Source organism: Bacillus rossius, chromosome 18, assembly GCF_032445375.1.
Source record: "Bacillus rossius redtenbacheri isolate Brsri chromosome 18, Brsri_v3, whole genome shotgun sequence".
NCBI lineage: Eukaryota > Metazoa > Arthropoda > Insecta > Phasmatodea > Bacillidae > Bacillus > Bacillus rossius.
In genome coordinates this window covers 25,738,888-25,757,983 of record NC_086345.1, presented here as the reverse complement: position 1 = coordinate 25,757,983, position 19,096 = coordinate 25,738,888, and the positions used below count along the sequence as shown (strand labels likewise).

Below are 19,096 nucleotides of genomic sequence, written 5' to 3'. Positions count from 1 at the left end.
GTATTCACGTAAAATTATCGTTCGCAAACCGACTTTACAGACAACCTTCCCCCCCCCCCCCCTTTTTTTTTTCTTCAGAGTATTTCCCAAACATTTTTTTCGGCCACTTTAACCACTGGTACGGATAGAGCTGGTATATAGGTACCTTCCTACAGGTATAGACTAACAAAAAAAAAAAAATTGCAGGCAAATTATCTTACAGGTTGTCCCAGAAGCCCTGAAGGCCTCCATAGTGTTGTTTTCATAGAGTATTTCACAAACATTATTTAATATTTGTTTTCTATACCTGTAGGAAGGCACCTACCTATGTACTCAGTTCTATCGTCACAAATGGCCAAAGCGGCCAAAAAAAAAAAAAAAAATGTTTGTGATATACTCCGTGAAAACAACACATTGGCGGCCTTCAGGGCTCCTGGGACAATCTGTACGATGGTTCGCACTCGAAATTTAATTTCTATTGAAATAAACACATGCATGAAGGTCGCTATGTACCCGATCTATCGTTGTGTTTGCACATTTTGTTGTAAAACTACAAAAACTTGGTTATAAATTGCCTTAGTTGCGTGGAATGACTTATGCTGCTGTTGTCCCAAGCTCTCTGTCACGTGCGGCTGGATAGAGCCAGCGGATAGAGCTAACTTCTGCTCAGTTCTGCACTGCGTAGGTAACACAAACTCAACCTCCGACTGGTATTATTGAACTAGAATTTAAAACAAACTCCAACCTGATACCAAAAATACGCGCATGAACCCAGCCCAAGTGTTAAGAAAAATAATGTTAAAAAAGCACATCCTTAAAAAAGCAGAGCAAATAAATTACGGTGTCGAATTGGGCATTTTTTTTGAATGAATAAAAATGTTGTTAATCATAATAACGCTTTTTTTTACTTAACGTAATATTTTATCCAATAGTGGTGTTTTCATACAAACATTAAATAAAATATAGTCTCCACAATATTTCATTGTAACCCGCAAATATTTGTTACTACAATAAGCCCAAAAAGGTGAAATACTAAAATATTAAAAACACACTGTTTATTTAAAAAAATTGATTTTATAAAAAATATTGAATTATGTAACAATATCTGTATACACATCTTATAAAATGATTAATCCTAAACTGTCAGCAGTTTATAAAAGATATCAAAAAAATATGACTGCATTAATGTAAAAAGATATATATAATTAACAGAAATTACCGCCTATATAAATAAAATACACCAATATAATTTACTATAAAAAAATCCGTCTAACTAGTCCTATACAAAACGCTAGTGGAGTGCGCAATTATTTCATGTTTAATAAAGTTTTACTTCTTGAAATATAAACTTAAACAAAAGATATTGTCTTCCAAAACAAGTTTATATTCGCCCGCTCAGGTGCACGCAAATAGATGATGGATATTACGTAGCATACATTCAGTTTATCCAAACCAACACCATTTACAATAATCAGATCAGCTGTACTCACATTGTCTCGTCGCTGCAGCAAAAAACACTCGTAGCTAATCTCAAAACTAAGCGTTCAAATTTCTTCGTGCCTTAAAATAAATAATGCCCTGGCCTGTCCCCGAAAAGCCGAACAAACGTGCTCGAGGCTCAACGTGTCAAATTCAAAGTTCCGTGAAAAGTATGGCCTGTAAACTCCAACCGTCGCTGGTCAATTTTACTACCGGCGCGCGCGACTCGCTACAACAATGTATCTCCTCGACCAGCAGCGGAATTCGAATGTTTCGACACTTGATGATTCACACTCGCTAACGTCTTTATTACAGGGCAGCCAACTCACACTTCCTATTGCCAACTGTCACGTCAACTCTGTACACGAAGAAACTGATTCCTCACTCCCGCGCAACTCCCCAGCGATACAACAGAATTAAAAAATACAATAAATTATTAAAAAGGCTTGGATAAATAACTTTTAATTAAAAAAACTAAACCAACAATTAAATATAAAAACATTTAAATATTTTTTAAAAAAAATTAAAAAATAAGTTAACAAAGATAAACACTTTTCTGTTTCTTTTTTTATATATAAAAATAGAAAGGTTTCAAAAGCAAAACAGTATTTTGGCCAGAGGCCTGACCACACACTGACGCACCTGTCAAAACGTTCGTCTTATCTTGAATAGAGTGTACTGCGTATTTCCTGCACAATAGCCGCTTGCACGAAGTGCACACTAAATTACACTACAAATATCATTAACAAATAATACCGAAATACCCGTCAGGTGCACAAAATAAGACGGAAGTAGTATTATTATTTTTAAAGTGTTAACATCTCAGTTCTCGGTGTACGGCATTTTTTAGGAGTAATTTCGTGAATGACCCGGAAGTCGATTGGACGGAAAATGTTTCACCGTAGAGCTGCAATTTGTGGAAGTCTCAGATATCTCGAAAAGATGGCGGACCCACGTGAATATATATTGCTTTCGTTAACATCGCATAATTTACATCGCGTATTGGTATTGAGAAATTACACTTTATGATAATACTACTGTCCTTTAGTACTTTGTGTTATAATAATATATCCATCCAAATGTAAGAGCCCAGGGTTTTTTTCTTCACCTGTGTCTATGCAGGTTTTACCTGGGCCCAACTTTTCTAGTTTTTAGTCTAGAGTTATCAAGTGAGGGGAGTTAGTCATGGCGCCAATCGCTGCCATGGCTGGCCAATCCCCTCCTAGCACGAGATGCAGGTTACCCTCCTTAATTGCTTAAAACCCAGCACGAGTAAGAGCGCATAGGCTTCGGCCTGAAACGCACTTAGTCTCCTCCCTAAACCGGAAACCCTCCCGAATACACTTAAGTTTTTAATTAGGTTAGGGAACCAAAATCGCTGTCTCCGAGTCTTCGGAGTGGCGGAAGTGGAACCTCTCACACCCGACTACGTCACCACGTCACCACGTCACCCAGGAACGTCACTCTGCCCGACGCCACACCGAGCTGCGTGTTTGACTTAGCCTCAGAAAGATGGACTTCAACTTTTTCGCAAGTTGAGTTCGGACTCGGCCCGTTCAGCGCCGAGGCGCCAGCAGGAGACAGCGGCAGAAGAGGCAACTAACTGGTCACTCGTTCAGAGACTCGGCGACGCGACTCACGGAGCGAGTTTCTGAAAAAAAAAAAACACCAATTTGAAACACGACCTTTTTGGTAAGCTTCATTTTATTAACTGATTAATTTTTAACAATAGGGACAGTATTATAACAAAAATTCATTGTCGAAAAATCAGGTTTTTGAACATTTCTTCATCGCTTTTATCGGAGCCCTTTCATTATATAGATTTCGCTCTGTAAAATGGAATGATTCAATAGTCGACGTAGCTGCTCCGGCAGCGAATTATAGCGGCGGGTGCGGAAACTACGTGTTGATTCGCGTCCAGAAATTTGAGTTGAAAACACAATTTACGTAAAATTTGTCACGCTCAGCAATGTTTTAAAGAATTCTACGTTAAATTTCGTGTCCGTGTATGTATATATAATTACGAACGCGAGAGACCATACCGCGATGCCAGGTTCGGAGCTGGCTGGCGATCTCGCACGGCCACTGACGTTACGTGGCCTCCGCGGACGTAAGATGTGCCACGCGTTCCTGGCCGGATTACAAGGGTCGTCGCAAACACCCTCCCCCCCCCCCCCCTACATGGCTCTGCCTCGGCGCCGTTATCTGTCGCTGGGCAGCCTGGGGGAACTCTGCTGGCTGTCGCGTGAGCTAACAATGCCCTTCTCGACGCTTCGGGCGTCCGGTTGGCGCGGGATGACGCGACTGGCCCCAACTTCGCTCGTCGGTTCTGGAAAGGGCGTCGGACCCTATTTAAGCCGCAACGCCAGCCTCCGCGACAGTTTTTGTGTGGCGAGACTGCCGCGGGTGCGGCGACAGTTCCGAGCGGATCCTCATCGAAGGGAAGTGCGACGGTGGCGGCGGAGTGCGGCGACGGAGGACCACGAGGGGTGCTGCGGCGAGAGTTGCGCCAGAGGTGCGGCCCAGCGAGGTGTGCTGTGTGTAAGAACTTGAGACACTGAGTGACTTGGGGATGAACTTTTTTTTTAATTGCGAGAAATTTGTGATTCGGCGTTTTTGAGTGAGATTATTTATCATTACTGTGAATATATTTGTAATCAATAAAACTGTCTAATAAAAACTTAATTGGGCTATCCATTACGAACCCAGTTCTCTTCACATTAATAAAATCGTAACTATATATATATATATATTAGAAAATAAAAACCTTTAAAAAATGTACAAATAAAAATAAAAACACTGCCCATCCACCAGTTTTTTGTATAAACAATATTCTGACAGGCAGTTTGCTTACTTCGTCGATAATCAAGGCCATGCCACGCGGTCGGACTTATGCTTCCAACACCTTCCAGTTATGTTTTGTCGAATAACGTTGGATAGTCGTGACGTCACAGAATACGTCAGTATAGCAGGCAAGTTTGTTTGGATGGCTTGAATTTCCGTCAAACATTGTGGTTTCAGCATAATACTTACGTGACGCACGTGATTTTCCAAGTGAAATCATTTCAATCGCATCGAATCCGTCGTGCTATATTGCATTATTGTCACGACACTTAGATTTTTTTTGATGGTTTGCAACCGAGTTCTGTAGTAAATTGGTTTATTTTTTTAATTAACCTTGCGGTTCGACCACGGCTGCTCTCTGTGGTTCGGAAACCGCACGCCCGGCCCGAAATGGGTCGTGCTGGCCGAAAGCGAGAGTTGCATTAACTGCCAGGTGACAATCATCGTTGAAAAACCACCTCCCCCCCCCCCCCCTCTCTTTTACGAAGAAAAATCAGGTTCGGATTGTCTGTTTTTTTTTTTTTTGGGGGGGGGGGGTTGGAAGGGGGGATGAGGTAGAGCTACCGTCAAATGAGGAGAACGGGATTGGTAAAGTTGGTAAAGGAGTTGGGGGGGGGGGGGGGGGTGCTTGGAAGCCCAACGCCGGAAATGAGAAACAAAAGTGAATCACTGAAGTGGCCGTAATTCGTTATTGGAGTTTTGATTATTTATTCGCCTGCGCACACGCCTAATTCGGTTCTTTTTATTGTTCACTCCTTCCCTCCCCCTCCCCCTCCCCCTCCACAACTCCCTTCGGCAACAATGCGTATGGCGGTCAGGGAGAAAATAAAATTTTCCTTCGTTGAATGGCGGACTGGTGATGGGGCTAATAACGACGATCCTGCCCACGGGCAACGCAAGTCTGCAAACGAAAATGAACCGTACAATAGACAAGTTTTCAGAATTGAAGGAGTGAGAGGTTGACAGACCCGCAGGCCGCAGCCCGTGTGAGTGAGGGGGTGGGATGGTTGGGGGGGGGGGGGGGGTTGTGTTTAAGTTGTATGTGTAGGGTTTAGGAAACCTAACAAGTATTACGAAGCAGAATCCGACCCACAATCTTCAAAAAGAAAATTACAAAAAAAAAAAAAAAAAAAAAATTCTGAGCAAACTTATACCAACCATCGCAAAAAAAAAATTGGTGTAGTAAAATCATGTGTTTAAAATTAATTTTTGCGAAAAGGGGGGGGGGGGGAGAACATCATATATCTTTCGTGAAATGATTTCAAGACTATCTGTGTGTTCGTTAGCGACATGGAGGTATTCGTCTATGGAGTGGGTATATCTGTCCTGAAGTCGAAGTCAACTGGTTAGTAATTGGATAACAAAAACAAATCGTAGGTTTATAAAGAGCGAATCAGTTAGAACACAAAGTTTCTCGCTAAGGAATCAGCCAATGGAAAAGCAAACATGCATTGAACAATAAATAGCATTTTCAAACTTACGTAATTTTAAAGGACTCAGATTGTAACATAGTTAACAATGGTTTTTTTTTATCAAGACAGATGTGCCAAGAAATATTAAATATGTTTTTAGATTTTTCTATTTACCTTCTTTTTGTGTTTGTACAGAGATGACACTGTCGCCTTCCTAGCCCCACCCCCTTCCGGCGGTCTTCATCAGCTCATGGCCCTGGGCGGATGTACTGTTCCATGGAAGCCTACAACTTTACATCAGCTGATCTCTTTAATTATGGTAATTATAAATCTACATCCTTAAACCTTTTTCTTTAGCTCCCCATGCTTCCCCGGGGTAATTTTACGGTGCCTGGTCCATCCCGCTCGTCTTAAACTTAACTCCACCACATGACCACGCCACAGAATCAAATTTTAATGTAACTGGCCGACTACAGAAAAGAGTTTCAATTTATCAGCAGTGCGCAGGGGCATAGCCAGGGGGAGGGGGTTAGGGGTTCAACCCCCCCCCCCCCTTAGCCCCAAATCTTTAATTAATTTCTTATTCATCACTCAAACAAATTTCATATTAAAATTAATAAAATTTTACCATTACAATATTTAAATTTAAGTACCGAAAACTGCTAAAATAGCACTATTTTACACCTTAAAATCCAAATTTCCCGGACCCCCAACTTTAATACGGGGGAGGGGGCATGCTTCTTAACAACCCCCATACACAAATCCTGGCTACGCCACTGGCAGTGCGTATTCCTGGCTGGATCACAGGTATACAACTTGTATAGTATATCGTAGATTAATGGATCTATTAGCTATGCTTCAAGTCACGGTTACTTAAAACATTTACAGGATTGCCCAACCTCCAATCACAGCACTTCTTCCCCTTAGCAAGACTGCCGATAGGGTTAGTTATTATATACCAAAACCAACTGAAGTGCAGCATGTTTAAGTGGAGTGTGATTTGCCGGAATGAGCAAATTTGCCTGCAAATTCACAATGAAAAGGTGGTAAAAAAAATATATATTTTGTAACATACTTTTCTCAGTAAACAAAATTAGAGAAGGCAACATTTATCAGTTGCCAGAAGTTAATGCTGTAGAAGTGAAGAAGGAAGTACATATATCCAAGATATGTGAATTAAATTTACATTCAAATACTTATGTGGGATGCAAGTTCTTCAAGCCATTATAAGTCGATTTCGGCTTCGCCATTGCTTGAAATGCTTGGCTCCGCCCCATTTCAAGTCGCCCCTTAAGTATCACTACTGGATAGCAATACCATAAGTTCTCCAAGCCCTTTGTATCCAGCTCTAAGGCTAGCCTCACATGGGAGTTTTCATATAACAACTACTTAATTATTAAATAAGCAAACGTACTGGTTTTTTTATCACTTCTTTGTCTGGGCGTCAGGGTTGGCCTAGATTTTCGTTTATAATTTAATTAAAAATATTTTCGCATTAACCATTCTTCTAAAATTCCTACCTTGTATGCGGCCTCTTCTGCCAACTTCGAATACTTTCGGAGAGCCACTTCACATATGCATGCTAATCACGCAATAACATCCTCGATTTCACTTGCACAAGAACAAGTGGCGAAGCCTCAAGGGTGGTTTTGTTGCAAAGAGACAATTATTGAACGTTGTTAGTTCTATACCATGTTTCCATATAGGTACTATATAATGGTTTAGCAAATACATTGGTTTATTTGATGAATAATTGACAGTTGGGTTACTACCCAAATTAATTATTTCAAAATAAAACCCTTGTCGACTATTGCGTGGGTGATAGTCAAGGCATCGATAGTCGTTGCTGGTGATATGAGTCCACGGTGTTGCACAGTGTCACAATGGGTGAGCTCTAACCCACACACTGCCTAATACTTCCCATCCTTAAAAAAAGGGAGTGGAGAAGGGGTTACGATATGGCCTAGCACACGTTAGATCAATTGAACCGACAGATTTTTAGGTTACACTTAGATAGAAATAAATTATTGACTTGGAAACATTTCGTCAGATTTGGTATAATACATTTTTGAAACAAATGTTTGTTTTTTTCAAGCGAAGAAAACCATACAACTTCATTTTTTTAACATTTAAAGTTAAAAAACATATTATCAATTTTCAATTCAAGACATGGTGCGAGTTCTAATAGCAATTTAAACTTTTACTTCAAGTGTTGTATATGTTGTGTGTGACATTATCTTTGGCTTAAAATGTAAATATAAATATTAATACAAGTACCATGTTTTATCATTTTGTTTTGATTTAGTTTTACTTAAGACATAAGTAACCTGTTTTATGTTATCGTTTATTTCATTTTATAATTTATGCATATTGTACATATTATACATGGTATAATCTGAAATGGAAAATGAAGTGAAACACGTTTCTGACGGCGACTTCATATATTCAAATATGAAACACCGTAATAGTAAAATTAAACATTTACGCGATTTGTTTCATTCTGAAAATATGCGGGATGTAACATGCCAGTCCCCTGTTGATTTTTCTAAATTTAACACGATAGGCCTCGATCGAGATTTGAAATACTGTGAATCGAAGACAGGCGAACAGAATGATATTGGCTCAAAAAATCTTGACCAAGAGGTATTGTTACCTCTTGAACAGTTCGTCTTTGTTATGCCTCCTGGAACTGTTTTTGGTGCTCCGACAGAGTCTCGGGAATTGTGTTGTTTTTGCCAACGGTAAGTGAACTGAAGGTTACCCATTATTGAACTTCAAAGTAGCTTGAAAACGTAGCATTTAATAGGATAATTATATGGTACGTTAATTCGCTATATATATATATATATATATATATATATATATATATATATATATATATATATATATATAAAAAAAATTTATTATCTTCCTGTTTTATACACTCACAAGGTGATATATATATATATATATGTGAACATTAACATCTACTTTATAACATTTTTGCTAATCATTATGTTAAATGGCACTCAAAATTTCACATACAACCCCTTTTAACAGTTGGTTAGGTTATTAGGCTACATTTAAAATACAGTGTTGTAAAACTGTGTGATCGAGTTGTTTAGGTTAGTTACTTTATATTGTATTATGAAAATTAACTTTTACTTTATAACATTTTTGCTAATCATTATGTTCAATATCACACAAAATTTAACGTACAACCCCTTTTAAGGTTGGTTAGGTTATAAGGCTACATTTAAAATACAGTACCTAGTGTAAAACTGTGTGATCGAGTTCTTTAGGTTAGTTACTTTATAATGTATTATGTGTCCATTATGTTTCAAATATGTCTTATTAGTGGGTAATTCTGAAGATGAGTCTTTTTCCTTATAAAAATAATGGGACCTCTTCTAGATCGCAATAACATAATTATAATGACGTCACCAATATAGCATTGCTTAATGTCGGTAACACCCCAAAATTTCTCCCTGGACAAGTGCGGGAATATGGGGGTTTTGGGTGGGGGAAAATAAACCACTATTTTTTTACATTTTACATTATATAATGTATTTTCCGGGATAGTAAATGGTAATATTTTTTGCCCATGTAATTTAGACCATTTCCGAATGATGTTGCTAATGTGTCCTCAGCATCCAGCACTGGAACATGAGCCCGCGGGAGGGTGGCAACTCGTGGGCGGACGTGTTGAAGAACATGGCGATCGAGAACATCTCCCCCTTCCCGGTGTGCCTGAAGCTGTTCCTGCGGACGACGCGCTACTTCATCACCATGTCGGAGGTCGGCGTGCACGTCTACGGCGCGGTCTCTCCGCCTGCCGCCGCCGCCGCCGCCGCCCCGACCCCCGGCGAGGTCCTGGAGCTGGAGGAGATGATCGGAGCCAAGCTGGACGGCTCGAGGGAGGACCGCGAGGAGCTGAGGGGCGTAGTGGCGGAGATCCTGTTCGACAGCGCCACCCAGAACGTCTGGCACCCGCGTGTCGAGGTCGCGAGGCGCGAGGAAGGTGACCTTCTCCTTGTGACGCTCCAGCTGAGGACCGCCGCGGGACCGGATCGGGACGAGCGGCATCTCCCGGAGATAAACGAAGAGGAGGGGCAGCCGGAAGGTGCGGCGGATCGGGACGCGGTCGGACCTCGGATCCCTTCGCAGCGGAGCGAGAGTGGATGTGAGCCGGCAGAGGCGGCGAATGGCTCGACGCAAATGGACGGTCCCGACGCACGTGACGAACTCGAACTTTGCGAAGAGAAAGAAAGCGACAAGCAGGAAGCTGAGGATGTTCCCTCAAACGGCACAGATAAATATTTAACAAAGGAGATGGAAAGGAGATTTTTTAAGAAGCCAAAGAGTAGATCTATACAGGATGCTCCAAAACAAGGAGAGACCAGAGATGTAGAAGACATTCCACTTAAAACAGCTGGCACAACGCAAATAGACGAGAATAGAGAAGGTTCTATTGAAAGCAGCTTCATGTTTTCTTCCGACTCAAAATTGAAATGCGAGGAAGATTGCTTGCAGGAACAAGTAGATAACGTACAGTCGCGAGAACCGACTGATGAAACAGCTAATCATGCAGTTCAGGAGCTTGTCGATAAAGATCAGTCGGCTGTTTCGAAACCAATCACAATCATCAAGCGAGTGTTTGCCAAAGATGAAGACGAGTTGGGTGACGTGGACTTGTGCATGACGGTGGATGCCCCCAGCGACGAGGATTACGACTCAGACGCCAGTTCGGACATGCGTGATGCGGACATCTCGGTTTTTTGCGACGTTGAAATGTACTCAGTCGAGTCTCCTGGGCACAAACTGTGGGACGACATGGGAGTCTATGAACGTGACGATGCGAATGGCGAGGATTCGAACGTGGCCACAGTTTTGTCCGAAAACACGAACTTCAGCGATAAAGATCTGAGCAGCGCCATTCAGAGCAGGTTCAAAAACATCAAAGTTTACCAGAACAAGAATGCAAGGCCGACGAAAGCCAAAGAAAAGAGAAAGGGCTGCGACAAAGAAAACAGCACCGACACGCAACATCCCGGGATCCCGGATCGGGATCCGGCATCGCCGCTCGCGAACAACGTCGACGTCGCCAACGTAAGTTGTGCCCCCGAGGACGCAAGCCGCATAGACTACGTTCCTAAGCCGGAGAGGTGCCAGAGGCGGACGGACGGCGACCGGTCGTCGGACGGCGACGAACGGTCGGACAGCCTCCGCAAGCAGAAGCTGAAGCTCCGGCAGATGGACCCGACGGTGGAACTGGACAGCGACAACGTGTACGTCCTGTTCAACAAGAAGCTGGTCCCGGCGCCGGCCGGAGACATGTCGGGCGACCCGACCTACTGCTGCGGGTTGTGCGGGGAGAAGTTCCGGTCGTACAAGGACCTGGTCTCGCATGCCCGGGCCCACAGGGAGAGCCGGGTGGTGAATGTGACGGTGCTGGCGCCCGGCGCGAGGAAGAAGAAGTCCGCGGGCAAGTGCAAGGACTGCGGCCGGCCGACCGCGGCGGGCGGGGAGTGCACCGGCGCGCCCCAGTCCCTGTGCGACGTCTGCGGGAAGCTGTTCCACGGCTGGCGGCGCCTGTGGAGCCACTACAAGTCGCAGCACCGGCTGCGTCCCAAGAGGCCGGGGCTGTGCCACCGGTGCGGGGAGACCTTCTCCGGCACCGGCACCCTGCGCCGCCACGTTGAGTCCCGGCACGGGGGGGCGGCGTCCCGCCGCCGCTTCGTCTGCGACCACTGCGGCAAGGCCTTCACCACCAAGCACCAGATCGCGCGTCACATCAAGATCCACCTGGGGCTGAAGCCCTTTGAGTGCGTGGCGTGCGGGATGCGCTTCGGCGTGAAGATGCGCTGGCGCGAGCACATGTACCTCCACTCGGGGGCCAAGCCCTACAGCTGCGACGCCTGCGGCCAGGACTTCCGCCACATGAGCGCCCTGTCGCTGCACAAGAAGATGCACCGCCTCGGGAAGATATAGTTCCTGCTCCGTCGACCCTCGGCTCCTGCCCGCCCGTTCCTAGTTCACACACAGTACGTCATAGATAGAGACCGGTAAAATTCGCGGGTTCAATGACCTCCAGGATAGACTCCAACATCCTGTACACACCCGGGCAAATGCCAACTGTTCATTGGCTGCTGACTTGCGAGTCGTCTCGACTGGGTGGCCCTGTGATTCGACACTTCTATGAGTGAGGGGTCTCTGATTGGCCCCTCAGTCCTCTCCAGATTAACAGTGGACCAATGGCAGAAGCAGCACTAAGGTATAATAATTATTATTTGAATTTTAGCATAGCACGTAATGAACCCGCAAATTTTTCAGGTCTCTAGTCATAAAGCATTTCATTCTTGAAACTATACTGAGGACCAAACACACATTAAATATTTAATGTATTTCAGCAAATTTTAAACGATTGTTATATTCTGTTGAGTAATCAATAAATGCAATATAGAACATACCATGGAAAAAAAAAAAAAAAAAGGGCTCTTAAAAATTATATTTACAAAATAATTAAAAGAACCTCATATCCGAGAAGATTATCATTAAAAATACATTTAACTATGAAAAATATATCTTGGCTTATTAACAGTGACTGCTGACTGCTTATTTGACATATCGTCGCCTGAGAATTACAGTGTTCTATGTCCATTGAAGTCGGAACTGAGATATAAGCATTTGAAAGTTCAAACAACTATGAATATCATGACATAGAATAAAATAATATTGGTCTTAAATTAAGAACAAACATTTTTATGTGCGTAGACGTGTGTGGATATAGTAGAAATGAATACTAATATTAATTTCATGTCCATAGCATAAAAAACCTAAAAAGTGGACATAGAACACTCCAATACTCAGGAGGCTATATGCTTACAAAGACAGTTTATACATGGTAGTATACCTGATGATTATTTGTGGAAAGATTCTTTTGGTCCGAAGTGGCTGTCACTGCCATAGAGAAAAACCTGAAGAACAGACAAACAAAGGTGAACACACACGCGAAAGCAAGCCAAGATCAGCCCGATGTCAAACGTTAAATGCATAGACAGCAACGGAGAATTCAGTGGAAGAATTTAGTCAGAACAGTATCACAGCACAAGACGACCGAGTGTGCTGATGACAAGACAGTTGTGACAAGAACAGCGAATGCAAACAACATGGAATTCTCTTTGCTCTCCGTGCGTTTAAAATTTGGCATAGGTTGATCTTGGCTTTGGTTTCATCATGTGTGGTTGGGTATTCGTCTTTGTTGGTCGGTTCTTCAGGTTTTCTTTGTGACATAAATCGCAAACTAGCAATGGTGTAGTCTGTCCAAAATAATGTTTTAAATCAACCTTCTCCTTGTAAGAATCATTCAAATAATGTGTCATCATTGTTCATTTATTGCAATTACTTTGGATGTTTCACTATAAAAGCATTTTATATAACTTATGGTTGTTAATTTTGCATTACATATATTCTACAAGTTAACTGCAGTAGGCAAAAGTTCAAGCAAATATTCATGATGAAAATTTTTTCGCAGCTACGGCACCATAAGTAACCTTTGTCTTAAAACTAATTATTTTTAGTATATTAGATTTTACCAAAACTATAGATGCCTGAGTTTTTCTGGGGTTTTGGAAGACGTAATTTTTTATTGATTTACAAAGGATACACTAAATATTAAGCGTTAAGGACTTGTATATTAGAAAAACTTTGTGATAAACATTAAAATATCATATTATGAATTTCTTTAAAATCATTGATAAATTGTTATTTTGTGTTAGACGTAGTCAGAATTGTACGGCATAGTTTTCTGAGCAAAAGTTTATTATTTTATTTTTGTAACCCTTCATAGTTGTGTAAATATTGCAGTGTAATTTTGTGTGATAATTTCACATGCTTTTCGAGCAGTTTAGGAGAAAAAAAATTGAATAGGTGGTAGTTGTAAATAGCAAATTTGAGTGATACGTTTTTTTATCGCAATATTGCAGTTGTCACAGTGCCTTATTATTGCAGTGATTTACGGTTGGTTATCGAGTGTGTAGAAAACTTCTAATGTTTTGTTACATTGACTAACAACTTTTGTTCCTTTTAGTGCCTTGTTAACCCATGTTGCTAAAAAAAAAAAACTTGTAAATAATTTTTATATTTCAAATCATCTTCATCATCATCATCAATGTTTGAAGTTTGTGTAATGGCACACTTTTTTCTTTCTGTTTAGTGAGAAATTATGGACATTAAGCCATTGCAGGGTATTTGTTCGTAGCAGAGAAACTAGGAATGAGAGTAAAAAAATGTGATATGTACCTTCGTAACAAGCCTATTCATGTGTTCTCATGTTGATACACTTATAATACGTAAATCGGACACTAAATTTAATGTAGAATTATTAAAAATATTGCAGAATATTATATATATATATATATATAAAATATTGCAGAATATTATATATATATATATAAACACACACAAAAATTGTGTTTTTAACTACATTCCTAGATGCAAATCACACCTAGTTTTCGCACCTGCTGCTATAATTCGTTGCTGAGGTAACTACTTTGAATATTAAATCATTCAATTTGCAGAGCGAAAGGTTGAAATATGTAAAGAAACTGCTCCAATAAAATAACAGCAAAAAAAAACTTGAAAAAATACTAAAACCCGGCTTTGGACATGATTTTAGACACGAAATTTTATTAAAATACTGCCTAGCTTGTTACAAATTAATTAAACAGTTAATACTATTAATTTTACCTTTGACTTTGTTAACTTTGTTTCGCGCCATCCGCCACAGATGGCAGCACTGTGGTTACACATTTTCGTTCCATATTCACGAAAATACTCCTACCAAATGCCGTATACAGAGAGCTAAGATGTTACACATCAAAAATTTAATCATGTGCAATACACGGAATACTAGTCTAGGTTAGTTGTTGTCAGAAGAATACAACATAAATAATATGGAATTTTAAATAGGAACTATGTCAGCAAAACATAAACAAATATGGAAATAAATTGAAGGAATGATATCATAAAATGGACTATACGAGGACAGAATAGACAATGTTCAAACACCTCTGGACTAGACAGTAGAGACAGCACAGGTAAACACAGTAGGGAGAAACTCAATATGCATTCAAATGACAACAAAACAGGTGAACTCAGTATGACAAAACGTTTGCGAGCTACAATCTGTTCTTAGAATCAGGCAAGTTGCAATGTCTTTAGTCTATAAATTACTCGCCAAATTACTTAACTCCTGTTGCAACAAGTTAGGTATACTTACTCAGCAATGCAAATAAATTCTTTCACATTTGCTGTTTGTATACTAACCTCCATTTACTTCATAGTTCTTAATCTACACTTTATGTTGTCTTTCGTCTAGATCTATATATTACGTTGTCTTCCTTTAGCCTTTTCACTTTTTATTTTCTCATTGTTTTAGGTAATTTTGTTGTTTCGCCATTATCATCACATTCTCATCATGCTGTTTTACATAATTATGATTAGATATTGTAATGTTGCCAAAATCCAAGAGAGATTTATAACTTATATTTACTGTAATGCAGTAGATTGTAAAATTACGGCTCAATCTTACCTACCATTTTATATCATGTATTTAATTTTTATGTCATTTTTGTGTTATAATTCCTATTTATTTCTCACTGTTCCACGTACTGAACTTATTTTTACAGTCTCAAGCTATTAACTGCAGAATAGTAACTAACAGTGCCAAGTCAGCAACGTTTGGACAACTTTAACTGTTTGTATTGAGATTATCACATTGCATTCGCACAGTTGCACCAAGATGGCAAGTGTCGTTCAAGTACGTTATCTGCAGTTTTTGCATACCCCAATCATTTTGTGATCTTTTGCATCTGCTTACATCTGGAAGCCATTGTGATTTAACTCATTGTGAACAGTGTTAAATATACCATCTTGACATCAACATTGGAATAATAATTCACTTGTTAAAAGCGGTGTAAGAACTTCTTATATTCGTTTGCATGACCTATGCCGTTTTAAAGCTGTCTTACAGTTGTAAAATAAAAAAACATTAATTTGTCCTTTGACTCATAATATTCCGTACACCAGATTGTGCAGGAATTCTAGGAAAAATTGTAGAAGTCTGTTCTCGAGATGCACAAAAATTTTGTTTTTGATGCGAGCTCAACATTGGCCACCCAGATGTTCGCTCCATCCATTTCGGCCGTCTTTTCACAAAGCAATAAAACCACCAAAACCCACCACGGCAGCTGAGATTGAGCCTTAACACAATTTAAGGGTTAAATTTTCTTGTGTATTCATAACAGTTGTTTGTAGTTATTTATAGACACACACAGAAATGTTTTTACAAAAATTTTACTTTCATCTTGAGTTCAGTATGAATCTGTGGCTAAAACTGCATTATCTTTTTTTATTGTAGTTTTTTTTTTTTAGATACAAACTTGTACAAGGTGCCATTAAATAACATTTGTATGAATTATATATGTGTGTAGGTTGATGAAAGGAAAAAAAAAAGTATGTGTTGTGTATGATTTCGACTGAAATGAACATACATTTTACAAAAGGGTTTTGTAATAGAATAGTTAACATTATTATACATTTAATTATGGAACTGCGAGAGAAATGCATCACAACTTTATTTAACTTTTTTTTTTGGAATGTCTGTATCTTTATTTTTTAACATTATTTAATTTAAGAGCCGAGTTTTCGAAATCTACGTTTCATTGTGCTGTTTCACAAGCGCATATATATATATATATATATATATATATATATATATATATATATATATATATATTGATCTCTCTTATATCAAAAGTTGCTAATTATTTCCTCGTTATGTCAGAGTAAGGAATTTCACTATCTGTACCATTACCAGGGAACCTAGAGGAGTTTGTGTGCCATTGTTAGCTTGGATATTTAAAATTTAACTGTAAAGTAATTTATGAAAAGGATAAAAAAAAAAAAAGCCATATTAGAGGGAATATGATCAGTAGTTTGTTCTTGTGTTCTTTTTATATCCGTCAGTTATAGAATAGCACATTTTCCATACGATTTGTGTTCCCTAAAAATATTGAAAAGTGCCCCCCCGAACAGAAAATTAATGAGTACATAAATAACACTGTAATATTTTTTGTCAACCTATTTAATATCATGTAAACTGGTTAGGACATTATTCACATAAATATGTAACACTTGGTGGTATGTACTATTTTCCATCAACATTCCAAATATTATTGTTAATATTTTCAAATGATTATGCGTAGAAAATGTTGTGTATGGAATAGTTTTTTTTCCTCCCCACATATGTTATTTGTCAGTTGTAGTTACTGAAAGATTTATGAGTTAAAGAGTCTTTCATATTTTGAGTTAAAAGAAGCGTGAAATCAACATCTGCATCATTAATCTTAAAATAAAAGTGTTTTTGTGTGCCGAGTTAATATTCCCAGCATTTGAGGCCGGTGCGTGAAAGATGTAGTGTGATACATACATCATTTTTTAAGTTTGTTAGCTTACAACAGACTCAAGCGTACAAGAGCTATTTTATTACATTTCACTACAAAGTTGGTGTTGTAAGCAATTTTTTTTTTGCAGTGAGAATTGGAACGAATGGCTACTAAAAAAAAAAAAGCCTTGACTATTGGATAAGCCTGTGCTAATATTTTATTTCTAATTCTAATAATTTGTTATTGTTACAAATCATAAATCTAAATGCAAATTTTGGGAATTTAATTGTTTTTATAGTGTTTGCAAACTATCACTACTTTTATAAAAAAAAAAATCACATTGAAGATAGTTATTACTTACATTAGGTAATATACAACAGCTTCTCTAGTTTCTAAGTATATTGTTACATAAAACTATTAGTATTTGGATTGATATAAAATATGAATAGTAAATTATTATTAATGCTAAGCACTGGCTGAGGAGCTGTTTTATTATCTGTTCTAGTACGAGATCCTATCTTTGAAAAATCTTGCCTTAAAAAAAAAAAAAATTTACACCTGTTATTGTTCACGATTGTGCCTATTGTATACCTTTGATGATTTTTGTGATACATGTGAATTTAGAAATGAAGTTTATATTCTTTATAGCAATAAAGTATTTGCATATTAGTAATGTGTATAACATTCTTGAAGTAAGGACAGGTCATTTCCACTTATACATTTCCTTGGCTCACAATAGTTTTCTTCTAAGAAATGAGTGAAGAAGAACACTATACCTTGTTTCCGATTGGCTAGTCATGTGTAATATTTTATGCTTATATGCTCATACGTATTTAAAGATTTACATTCTTGTCATTAATAAGCATTTGTGTTTTTCATGTGAGTAGAGCTCTTTTCGCTTAAATTTCCTTTAAGTGTCCAAGCTCTATTCTCTTTTTTCTACAATGATTTTTGGTGTGTAAACAACTTAGCTGTCGGTGTGTGGCATTTGGTAGGCAGAATAACACACAACGATAAATATGTCACACCATTTATCTTTATAAGCCTACCATTGAATACTTTGAATGACAAATACGATACCGCGTAACGGGAGATAGGTGGTCATGTACTTTCCAAACCGTCCTTTACGGGCAGTGAAACCGATATTACTGTCCGGATATTTACATTGTAATTTTTCAAAACTTAAAAGTGCTTGTTCGCGTATCACCGCTTGGTTCACACCAATCCTGTCAGGCCCGTGATTTTTTTTTTTCTTCATTGCACCATTCATTTAACAACCTTTTCCATGTGAGTCATCTGTTCATTTCTGTTCCGGTATCTAATGTCAAATATATTCCCGCTAGTACAACCCAACAGCATCAGACTTATATAGACGTTTGATAGAGACCGTATTTTGTGCGCACAGTTGACTTGCTTTAAAACCAAAGTGCGACCAAAATAAGTGTGGCCTTCATTACATTCTGCAAGCCGTAATGCTCCTAGATTTGTCTTGGATATGTGGACACGGTCAATATTACGGTCTCACTTGGAAGCCGTGTCTCCAATATGATTCCAACTGCAGGTGCTTGCGCACGTACAGTTACCGGCAGTCGAATGGGGTGACGTTGCTTTGTGTTTGTGCGTGCAAGTTCCCTGCCAATGGCCAGACTGAAGTTCGTCACGGCCCGGTCCGTGTGCCGAGCAACAATGGCACGGCACGGCCCGGCGACATACGCGCGGTTGTGGAAACATTTGGTCCTACACACACAGCCGCAACTCAACTTGCAGTAGCTCATGTTTGTACGATAGCCGATAGCGTAGTCAGACCTGCGCGTTTTTATCTCTTCCTCCCTCGCATGGCTAACTGCATGCCACAGTACATCTGTATGTTGTTTGCCGGGTTGAAGCAGACCTCGTGGCATAATGCCCGAGTTTATCTTTTCTTCCTGTGGCGATTTCGTGCTAACTGAAATTTAC

The 19,096-nt window shown here is 39.5% G+C and overlaps 1 protein-coding gene across 1 annotated transcript; it reads left to right on the top strand.

Annotated features, from left to right (window-relative positions):
* Positions 1–7,929: 7,929 nt before the first annotated feature.
* On the top strand, positions 7,930–14,174 carry LOC134541195 (uncharacterized). Its single transcript, XM_063384442.1, has 2 exons — positions 7,930–8,455; positions 9,344–14,174. Exons 1-2 carry the CDS (start codon positions 8,115–8,117, stop codon positions 11,682–11,684), a joined length of 2,682 nt encoding a protein of 893 aa, XP_063240512.1. The 5' UTR covers positions 7,930–8,114; the 3' UTR covers positions 11,685–14,174.
* Positions 14,175–19,096: the final 4,922 nt, after the last annotated feature.